Below are 11,817 nucleotides of genomic sequence, written 5' to 3'. Positions count from 1 at the left end.
GTACATTCACAAAACTTTAATGATCAGATACTGCCCTCATGTGGCAGGAATGAATAGTGAGCGCAAAGTCCTAGATAAAATAAACACAAGGTCCACTTTGGTTCAACAACACCCATGAGTTATCACAGACCGGGGGTTTATTTCGACAGCTGTCTGTTTATTTTATCATCTTATAATGATCAAAACAAGTACATAACTCAGATAGTTCACAGTGAGGGCAGGATTTTTTTTCTTACAAATTAAAGGCACACTAACTGTGAAATGCTCTTTAAAACTGATGTTTAATAGACTCTTCTTTCCCCCACTTTATGCTCATAACTAGTATTTCAAACATAAACGCTTATGATCTGACTGTATATTCCTGAATGTCTGACAGTTTAAGAAAAACCTGATAAAATAACTTCACTGTTGGTTTTAGAGGGTGTTAAAGCATTAAACTTTAAAATTCCTGAGAGATGTTTGTGGTAAATGATGGAATTTGCCATCAGAGGGAAACAGTTCTCAGCTATTACAATCTGTTCCCAATTATTCAGGTCATATACAACAGGAACAGATGATAGGGCAACTGGATCAGGTTTATCCAATGTCCATAAACTCTCTGTAACTCATCTATACAAATCTAACTGATTCTTTGCAGCAATCAGGGCCAAATGTTCAAAAACTGTCCATGAATAATGCTTTAGTGCATTACTTTCTTTATGTGTCATGAAACAAAGCCTCAATTCAAAAAGTTTCTTTTTAGCAACTTCTTTAGCAAAAAAAAAAGGAAAAGAGCTTCTGATTGGGCGATGGCTCATGTATCCAGTCTGGATAGGACAGTGTGATTGGCTGGCACTCACAGGCCCTTGTTGAAGTAGATGTAACTGACACGGTCCCCGTATTGAGAAATGATGGACTCTCTGAGCTCAGGTTCCAGCTTGGTAACAGCCATAGAACTGCAAATCAATGTGCAAATGACTGATTAGTCTGATATGGCTCAGAGACCACAGTTACTGTGATAACATATGAAAGGAGCTTTTTTTGAGGAAGATAATGGATTAAAGCAGCAAAAAAAGGTTGTGTGAATAAGCTTCATGCCATAATGAATCTGCGAAGCTCCAAAATTGTCTGCTCTAGTCACTTCTGGTAATTTAAACTGCCTTGGAAAGTGGTGAGTATATGCATTAAAAAAAATGACAAAGGTTTGGGGTCAGTAAGACATTAAGACCTGGTTTCACAGACAGGGATAGGTTAAGCCAGGAGTAGGCTTTAGTTAAATTAGGACATTTAAGTAGCTTTTTTTAAATGTGCATCTTGTGACAAAACAATGTCACATGTCACATGCACAAGTTCCTTAAATATAAGACTGCTCAAATGCATTTTAGTCTGTGAAACCGGGCATAATACTTTCATTCAGCAAGGATGCATTAAAATGATTTAAAGTGACAGTAAATTATGTCTTTCAACCAAAGATTTCTATTTTAAGAATCTATTTTAAATAAATGCTGATATTTTGAACTTTATAAAACAATTGATTGATAATAATAATGTTTCTTGAGCACCAAATCAGCATATTACAATGATTTCTGAAGGATCATGTGACACTGAAGACTGGAGGAATGATGCTGACAATTCAGCTTTTCCATCACAAGAATAAAATACATCTAAAAATCTATTAAAATAAAAAAATTGTTCTTTAAGATTGTAATAATATTTCACAATATCACCGTTTATACTGAATTTTGATCGAATAAATGCAGCCTTGGTGAGCACAAGAGACTAATGTCAATTTTTTTTTTTTTTTTTTTATCTTACCGACCCCAAACTTTTGAACGGTAGTGTATATTTGAAGATCTACTTTAAAGAGGTACTATCCCTCTAAAAAAGCTTTATGTGCAAACTTTACCATCTCTGAGGAAACAGTGAACACGCTGCAGGCACCATGAAGATCAGACTGTGAAGCAGAGTAAGGCAAGTTGTCATTTCTTCTGCTGAAATAAGATCTCATATATTTGCCATATAAATCGTTGCTATTTTCATAATAAGAAATGTGATCACTTACAATACGCCAACCATCATGACTTGCAGTGGCCCATGAAGAAATGTGATTTTCTGCAACAGATTTAAAGAAACGAACAAATGCAAAGATGTTATATAAAAAAAACATTCATCTATAGGCGTTTCTAGCCTTTACAGACCCAGGAATCCCAATATAAAATAATGAATGATAAAAAATAAGACTGTCTTTGTAACACTTTATAGAAAACATTATTATGCTACACACTGCACATCATTATCTAATGTTCATTCAGATAGTTGGAAGTGTCATTAAATTCTCTGGATCAACAGTAACACTTGTAATAATTATTGACCTGTATGCATTGATGATAACTAACAGTTATATGAGACCAACTCAACAGTCGTTGAGGGCTGAGAGAGAGTGAATTTATAACAGAAACACCAGCAGATCATAAACTGGCTATTTTATCGCCTCTTTATTCCATTGCGTGCTCCTTGGACACAGAACACCTTAACACTCACCTGCATGAATCTGTATTTTTCCAGCCTCTGCATAATAATGGGGAGTATGACTGGAAAGAACAAAGAAAACGGCTCAGGATTCAACATTGACCGCTGGGTGAGGGCTGGTTTATTTTAGCACTGAGATCTGATAACGCTGGCCACACTCTCTGCACTTACTCATGCCTGGCGCTGCCATGGTAACTCGAGAGATGACCACCTGTGTGATGCCCTTGACAGCTGCTTTCTGTGACAAACACAGACAGTATACAGTATTTATTCAGCAACTTAAGAACAGAGAAATGCTTATAGTGTAGAAAGACATCTGATCATTAAACTGATTATTATAATCACTAAACACATTGAAATCTGTTTAAACAGATGGTTCAGCTCATAAGTTTACATACTCTGGTATCGGCATGTATGATGCAGTGGCTATAAATTATAATAATAATAAAGTATTAAGGACATGATGTAAAAACTATGTAGGCCTTTAAACAGGCATTTGTGTAATTTTTGTTATTAATTTTCAATTTAACCTTCTGGAATACATGCAGCTTCTTCAGGGCAATACTACATAAAGAATAAAATGTTTTATGATATATCATTTTGTAGAAATGATAAACATCTTACAGATTCTGCAAGGGGAATGTTAAGAGCAGAAATGTAACTACTTTCATCATGGGATGTTAGTTCATGATAATAATAATAATTTGTTACATTTATAAAGTGCTTTTCTCAGCACTCAAAGTGCTTTACATATGGAAGGGAGGAATCTCCTCAATCACCACTAATGTGAAGCATCACCTTGATGATGCGACGGAAGCCATATTTATTTTTTATTTATTAATTTATTTGGATATAATTTGCAATGCATATTGATGAACGTACAATATAAACTGACGTAAATACGCCCGATTTATCACAATGCTAATTTCCATCCGTAGTCCCAGACATGTAAAAAAAATAAAAAAATAATACATAATACCAAACAGACGTATAGAGCTAAAAAGAGTTAAAAGTGCCTATGCTTAAACAAAGTGCTTGTTATAATAATTGTTTATTTTAGTGCGTATTTTAAAGTGCCTGTGCATAGACATCCTAAAGTGCTTGTTATAAATGTGCCTATTTTAAAGTGCATATTTTAAAGTGCCTATGCATTGTTCTTACCTAATGTTCACAGTTTTGATTGTTATTCAGCCATCTTTTAAGCTGTTTCTTAAACGAAACAAAAGTGGGGCTGCCTCTAATTACCGTTGGCAGAGCGTTCCAACTTGTGCAGCCTTTAATAGAGAGGACGTTTTGTGCAAAAGTAGACTTTCTAAAGTGTACTTTCTAAACATCATAACGATGGTTTTTTTGGTGTTAAAGGGATAGTTCACTTTGAAATAAATTTTTGGTATGTTTTAGCTTACCTCAAGGGCATCCAAGATGTAGGTGTCTTTTTTTCCGCAGTAGTTTCAATTTTGATATTTTTAGGTCAAACCGTTCTTGTCTGTCAGTCATATAATGCAGGTCTATGGTCACTGTCTCAAAGAGCATGTCCAAGTGATCTGATCTGACGTGCACGCAGACTGGTGCATAGATATATACACACTAGATGTCGCCTTGTCTACGGCAGTTCATTGGAACGAATGTCTTTAAGGCGACATCTAGTGTGTATATATCTATGCACCAGTCTGCGTGCACGTCAGATCAGATCACTTGGACATGGCTGCGTATAAGAGGTAAAAACGATATAAATACTGTTCGTTTTCTCACACAAACCGCTCGTTTCGTGTCTTAGGCCATCAATGTGTACTTACGATGGGGAATTGTTTAATTTGGACGACGGGGAATTGTTTTAATTTGGACTCTGTGCATGCTCTTTGAGGTGGTGACCATAGACCTGCATTATATGACTGACAGACAAGAACGGTTTGACCTAAAAATATCAAAATTGAAACTACTGCGGAAAAAAAGACACCTACATCTTGGATGCCCTTGAGGTAAGCTAAAACATACCAAAAATGTATTTCAAAGTGAACTATCCCTTTAAGAATGAGACAAGTTTGACTTAACCAGTTTTGAACTTTGGTTAGTGCATTTGTGAGATTTGTAGCTAGATTAAAATTTCAATTGTGGTGGCCACAACACACCAGCTTATTGGATGATGAGACAGAATGATGAAGCCAATCAGTTTATATGGGGATGATTAGGAGACCATTTTGATGGATAGAGGCCAATGGCCAAATTTGCCCAGGATGCCAGGGTTACATACCTACTCTTTTTCAAAGAACATCTTGTTTTTTTTTTTAAATGACCAAAGAGAGTCAGGACCTCAGTTTAACGTCTCATCCGAAGGGCTGTGTTTTTTGACAGTATAGTGTCCCCATCATAGATATGTACACGCGTCCGCCATCTTGGAACGGTCAGCGTGTCATCACTCACAGTGACAATCAATAATGCCACAACATTGCGCAGCTTCTGGTTGTGAAACCGCTGACATTTAAATTCCTGAAGATTCGGGATAACCTTTCACAGGTAAGAATGCGTTGGTTTGTGTTGTATTAACTCAATATTACAGGTTTTTACTATGGTACTTTTTAATGTTTTTACTTTGGTAACTTTTTAATGCTGTGTTAGCCGACACCTTCGTCTTGTTGTATTGTGTTAGTTTATCAAAATCATCTGCTGAAGTTTATCGCAGATATAGATATTCATTCATGCGTCTAACTACAGTTGCAAACGCTGAGTCAACTTGCTCTTGAATGTTCACGGACTGGCTTTGACTGTTCCAATATGGCGGATGGCTTACATGTAGCGGCCCATAGAATCAACGTTAATAAGGCATCTATATATATATATATATATCACCATCACTATACTGGGGCATTAGGACCCACAAAGACCACAGGATTTGCACCCCCTGGTGGCCTCACTAACACCTCTTCCAGCAGAAACCTAATTTCCCAGGAGGTCTCTCGTCCAGGTACTGACCAGGGTCAAGTTCAACCCTGCTTAGCTTCAGTGAGCGACCAGGCGAGAGCTGCAGAGTGATAGCTGCTGGTTGCATCACCCTGATACAACCAATAAATGTCCCTCACCCTTGAGTGGCCCAGTTTATTTCCATCTTCATCGGTCACAGCAATGCCGTTCAAAATCTCCCTATATAGGAAAGAATAAACCTGAATATACTAACATCTAGACATGTGAACCTACTGAGTAAGACCCATCAAAACTACTAGAAATTGAAAAAGAGGGTCTCACTGTTGTCTCATCATTGGAATGTTCACACAGTTAGCAGCGGCCACGGCAGCGAACGGCACCCAGCGGGCCACCAGTGGAGGAGCTTTCTGAGGAAATAAAGGTTAAAGATGCTGAATTAGAAATGGATGATGTATTACCACTGCAGATAAGACTGTAAAAACTGATAAGACAGATAAAACTGATGATGGAAAAAAAAAAAACTTTTAATTCTTTTTACTTTCATTTGGTATTTAATATACAAAATGATCACAATTTTGTGAAATACAGTTACAATTTACTGTTACAACTGTAAAATGTAATTTATTCCTGTGATGAAAAGCTGATTTTTCAGCAGCCATTACTCCAGTCTTCAGTGTCACAGTTCATTTAAGGCTGAGTAATACCTTTGTGTAGAGGTTCAGCCCCACTGCAGTGGCCAGCGCTGTGCTTGTTGCCGTCACATAAGCTACTCCAATCTGCCTGGGCAAAGAAGGTACACACAACACAACCAAAACCCATTTCTGTTACTGAAGCTTATCTGTTATTTGAAGAATCCTTTCCAGACATCTGTTAATAAATCGCTAGATATCATGGGACAGTCACATTTTAAGTGGTATACAATTTGCATACCTACCATATGACCCAATTCTTCTTATAAGAGAGCAAAGTTCATGGAAAGAAAGAAGTCAAAGGAACTTAACTTACTTTGGTGTGATGGGAGAGGCAGCATTGCGATTGGTGTAGTTGACCAGAGCGTTGAAAGACTGGTTAACCCACTGCCAGAACACTACAGCAGGAACTGTCCTACATGACCATACAAAATGATTGGTTAATCTTTATAATATATGATACCTAAAATAAATATTAGATTTAATTATAATACAAACAAAAACATTTTAAATGCTGACCTGTAAAACTGAAGCATGAACCCTGTGATGGCCATGCCCCCAGGCACCTGAAATGACATTCTCCCTATCAGGTTCATCCTGTCACCCGTGTCGGGGTGAAATGCCGAGTCATACAGCTTTTTGGCATAGTGTAGCTGCTCCTCGGTTGTGCCTGGAGGAATAGAGCCAGCTCTGAGAGAAAGAGGAAGGGACAGAAAGTAAGAGACAGGAAGAAAAGCATAAAGATAACCTCAGCAAATCAGTCTGTTTCTTCACCTGCAGCTCTCCACTAACACTTTGGCTTCATCTAGTCTGGAGTCAGGTAGCACAACTGTGCGCCAGTCAGTGATGTTGAAAAAGTGTTTGAGACGGCCCATGAACGTGGATTGATCCCAGCGTGGGGCGTCGATATCAAAGCTCTTCATAGCTTCCATGGATCTCTCTCTCCTTCCAAAGAGCCTGGGAGGCAAAAACAAAAACAAAAAAACATGAAAAACAAATATTCAATACATCAATGGTTTCCAGTTCCAGTCCACAGAGAACAGATCAAACTAAGGTCCATAGAACGAAAATCATGTGACTAAAGTCATGTGATCAGACTAAAGTGGTCTTAAAGTGTGTTTAGCACAAATCAAATGCAATTTTTTTTATTCACAAAGGGTGAATTTATATTATTGGGTGACCTAAAAAATGTGGGCTCATTTTATCTCCCCATTGTGATATATTATTTTGTTTCTAACTGGTTTCTCATCTAACAAATGCTATGAGAAAAGCCAAAAATCATAGCTCTCACGGTGAGGCCAGCTATGCAAACAGAAGTATGGATATCCGGCAAAACAGACCAGGGCTGCGTTTCCCAAAAGCATCGTAAGTTGATCAAAGATCAATTACCATCAATGGTCTCTACGATCAACTTAGGCTTACAATGCTTTTGGGAAATGTCTTGACTAGTAAAATCAAAAGCTGGACTCCTGAGTGTCTGGCCAACTTATCATCAGTTTAGTTCAAAATGAAACTTTTACATAAAAAGTAACTTTTCACAAACAATATGGCTGTTTAAAAAACTATTTGAGGATACTATAAATATCCTTACACATCAAGTGTACTTTGCATTAAACAAGTAACATGCAGATTGTAATGTATGTAATGTATTATCAAATGTAAAGCAATGCATGAGCAAAGCAGGTGATGGTGGACCAGATTTGACATTTGTAACATCACTATTTACAGCAGTGAATTGAAAGCACAAGTGCACAAAAGGCAATGCACAAAACAAGCAGGCAAAGACTGATTCTCAATAGGTCCAAACATGTCAAGACAATTTTCATTCAAGTAATTTGTTTCCTTACTAGTTTAACCTGATTTACTGGTATTTTAACAGAAATATGTTTAAAATATACACTCTAATTAAAATAAAATATCACCAAACTAATACAACTAGCACAGCTTACTATACAAACTAGGCTATGTTACCAACAAGCTTAAAGGAAAACAGACCTCGCCATGTCATTTCTAAAATGGCATAACAAAGTATGCGTGCGCTTTTAAAACATAAATAATTCTCAAACATTAAGAAGCTTTAATTTTCATAAAACCAGCCCTGCATTAAAATGACATTTGAATCATGCAAAGTAGACAGGCTGTAAGTTGTCTAGCAGCTTGCATGTTCATGTTCACTGTACACAAGCACCCGGATATGCGCTGCCAAAACAAATCAGACAAAACCATAAATATCAAATATGCCATATTAAAATACCTTTATTTAGCGACTTGATACTCTTGTTTATATCTCGTGGCGCTTCAGCAGTAGTAAAAAACAATGAAGTGATGATGTGGGCTTGCAACAGTAGACGAGCACGTGGCATTCCATCTTCCAATCCCTGAAGAGAAGAATCTCCCTCCCCTTACACTAGAGATAGGAGGAAGTCTGGCTCATTTCCGCAAATCGAACAGTAGCAGCTAGCTGTTCATGCTCTAAGTCTAAAATGTTTCCATTAAAGCATTTCTAACGCGTATGCACACATTACGTGTATTATACTTTTTACTATTTAGTTTTATTAATGCAATTTCGTGCATCCCAGTTCCATTTGCAGAAAGCATATATAACCACAGTTCAGTTCACTCCAAATGCATTTCAAATCAGACTGTCCGAAAGAGACGACTCTCTCGGTTCAGAGTGAGTCGTTAGCTGAAATCTGAATAGCATGTTTTTTAAAAATAGCTTTTATATTTTTCGATATATTTATATTTACGTTATGTAGAAATAAAATACTATAGAAATTGTCAAATTTGTAAATGCTTGCCTTTTCGAAGTAAATTATTTGAGGAATCGGATAAGATTCGTGAACAAATCGTTCAGAGCAGGTTCAGCCGATTGATTGATTTAAAAGACTCTTTTTATATTTCTATACATCATTAATACAGTACATCACATTAATCTGTACATAAACCATCTCATATGGATTTGGTCACTGAGTTAGTATTATTAGCTTTTAAAATATATGTTTTTATTTCTGTATCAAAATATATAATTTATGACGATATTAATTAACATTAAAAGTTCTATTTTGTTAGTTTAAAATCATAGTTTTAAAACAGTTAGCAAAACTAAAATGTTTTTACCGCGAACTACGTCAATTTGCTCCCTTTGAAAATGCACGTAGGTATTGCGTACTACGTCATCCTGTCTTCCCCCTAGTAACCCTCCGCGGCGTCTCAGGGAGGCAGAATCACAAGATGGTGAGTTAAAGCGCTTACAATAAACGAATTATTACCTGTTTACGTTTTTGTTTGAGATTCAACATTATACTCCCTGTCACATTGTGAAATTCAGTCATGTTAGCCGTGTTGTCCGAGGAGAATTGTGTTTTTTCTTTGGTAATCGAGTGGTATTAAAGATGAGCAGCGGTTCTCGGTCGTGGATGAGATTAGCTTGCAAGGACTGTTTAAGTGTCACGACTGTTCGAGAATCGCTTAAGCAAATGTTATGTCTCTTTTTATACCTATTTTCGGGGGAAACTACATCAAGATTTATTTTCTACATCCCGTTAGTAATAATTGAGTCTCTTGAAACCTGTTTGTTTGTTTGTTGATGCTCGTGCGTATGACGTCATGATGCAAGCATTGCATAAACTCAGAGCATTGTATAATCTGCGCTATTTACTTGATTTTTAGGGTTTGTTATCAATTTTACGGAAACTGAAAAGTACCCCCGACCAGGAGGTGCGGATATTGCTTCTAGGGTTGGACAACGGTGGCAAGACCACTTTACTGAAACAGTTGGCATCTGAAGACATCACTCATATTACGCCAACACAGGTGACACGGTTACTGTAACTACTGCATTCACATCTCAGAAGAAAGCCAATTAGATTTAATGCAAAGCAAATTACTGGATCGTAACTGTTTCTTTTTTTGTTCTAGGGTTTCAATATCAAGAGCGTCCAATCGCAAGGATTCAAATTAAATGTGTGGGATATTGGTGGTCAACGAAAGATCAGGCCCTACTGGAGGAACTACTTTGAAAACACAGATGTACTGGTGAGATCATCCGTCCGATTAACAGTCATCCCACAATCCACTTTAATTCCAAACACTTGTTTAATGAAATCTTTTTGATTTCAGATTTATGTCATTGATAGTGCAGATCGCAAAAGATTTGAGGAAACGGGACAGGTGATGCTTTGTTGTTATGATTGATTTGCTATTCCAAACTATTTCTGCTCTCAGTGTTTAAATAAGTGAATTGATCTGCATGCAGGAGTTGGCTGAATTACTCGATGAAGAAAAGCTGAGCGGTGTCCCAGTCCTGGTGTTTGCAAATAAGCAAGACCTGCTCACAGCAGCTCCTGCGTCCGAGATAGCCGAGGGTTTGAATTTGCACACTATCCGAGACCGAGTGTGGCAGATCCAGTCGTGTTCTGCCCTCACCGGAGAAGGAGTCCAGGTCACTTTAGTACACATATTGACAGCAAAATTTGACATTTGTCCATTTTTACAGTTTTGACTAAATTACTCAAATGTTGTGTTTCAGGATGGCATGAACTGGGTCTGCAAGAGTGTGAACGCTAAGAGGAAATAGAGATACTGTGGCTTTCACCCTGGTCGCGCAGAGGATATGTAAAAGTTCATGAGTTTGAAAAAACTGTCAGTAGGTACAGAAAATGAAGGCACCCCTTCAAAACTATTTAAACTCACTTTTGCCTCTCCTAATGGGTCTGCTATGGTCCTGTATTCATACAATGAGTTCAAGATAATAGTATCCTTTCTTTTAATCTCAAAATTAAGAATGTACATCCATGCGATTTCACATTATAGTCAACCATGATTTGAGGTTTCTTTAGTACATTTCAGATCTTAATTCATTCTGCCTTCGTTTCTTGAGATGAACGACTTGTGTTTTTATAATAAACGTTATAGTTATTTAGTGGAATTTGTTAATGAGACATTTGTAGAAGTGGCAGCCTTCATCGTTCAATTCAACTGCTAGATAGTTAATCTAAGGTCATTTCTCCTGAGAGTAACAGAGATACGAATGAATTTACGGTACGCAAATTCAGAACCATCAGTATGTACAGAAGAATAGGGGACCATCGGCAGGATATGAAATACATTTTTGATAATTACATGTAAATAATGTTCCACATAGCAAATTATTTTCTGCATATATATATACTGTTGAATTGTACAAATCCAGCATTTAAGGATTTCTTAGAGCTCTATACTGTAAGTGGCCTGTACAGCTGTAATCTATACACTGACGAGTACAAGAGGAAGTTTGTGATCATCACACCAAGATTATTTCTGTAGTGTCTACGAATGTCATGTTGTGTGTGAAATTGCTGAAGCATACTAAGTAAAACACTGAAAATATGTGCAAGTGTGAAGTTTTATTGGCTGAGAATTGTTTTAGACTAAGTAATCATACAATTATGTTTTTGTTTTATTTGTTTTCTTCATTTGATTTGAGTCACTCCACCAATGCTTATACATTAGATTAAGATATCTGTCAGACACACTCCCTCACAACATATGGTGTTGACACAGGCACAACGACACACTTCACATACACCTACACTCGAATGATATTGCTTATTATCCAATACCATTCTGAAACCATATGGTGTATTGTGTTATTGTATTACCAGTTAAAGGCAAATTTTAATAATTAAAAAAAAAACTGATCTTTCAGAATACATAAATG

The 11,817-nt window shown here is 37.0% G+C and overlaps 2 protein-coding genes across 2 annotated transcripts; one reads left to right on the top strand and one right to left on the bottom strand.

Moving 5' to 3' along the window:
• Positions 1 to 136: 136 nt before the first annotated feature.
• Positions 137 to 8,521, bottom strand: sfxn2 (sideroflexin 2). Its single transcript, XM_082153010.1, has 12 exons — positions 8,371 to 8,521; positions 6,891 to 7,073; positions 6,636 to 6,806; positions 6,433 to 6,531; positions 6,132 to 6,207; positions 5,749 to 5,834; positions 5,586 to 5,646; positions 2,680 to 2,746; positions 2,521 to 2,570; positions 2,042 to 2,091; positions 1,886 to 1,933; positions 137 to 935 (listed from the first exon to the last, which is right to left on the bottom strand). The coding sequence occupies exons 2-12, from the start codon at positions 7,046 to 7,048 to the stop codon at positions 836 to 838; spliced, it is 966 nt and encodes a 321-aa protein (XP_082009136.1). The 5' UTR covers positions 7,049 to 7,073; positions 8,371 to 8,521; the 3' UTR covers positions 137 to 835.
• Positions 8,522 to 9,196: 675 nt separating this feature from the next.
• Positions 9,197 to 11,488, top strand: arl3b (ADP ribosylation factor like GTPase 3b). The gene is made up of 6 exons (XM_082153028.1): positions 9,197 to 9,353; positions 9,789 to 9,932; positions 10,038 to 10,154; positions 10,239 to 10,289; positions 10,375 to 10,560; positions 10,648 to 11,488. Exons 1-6 carry the CDS (start codon positions 9,351 to 9,353, stop codon positions 10,693 to 10,695), a joined length of 549 nt encoding a protein of 182 aa, XP_082009154.1. The 5' UTR covers positions 9,197 to 9,350; the 3' UTR covers positions 10,696 to 11,488.
• Positions 11,489 to 11,817: the final 329 nt, after the last annotated feature.

The sequence above is a fragment of the Leuciscus leuciscus genome, assembly GCF_965113295.1.
Source record: "Leuciscus leuciscus genome assembly, chromosome: 21".
Lineage (NCBI taxonomy): Eukaryota > Metazoa > Chordata > Actinopteri > Cypriniformes > Leuciscidae > Leuciscus > Leuciscus leuciscus.
This window is presented reverse-complemented; position numbering and strand designations above follow the sequence as displayed.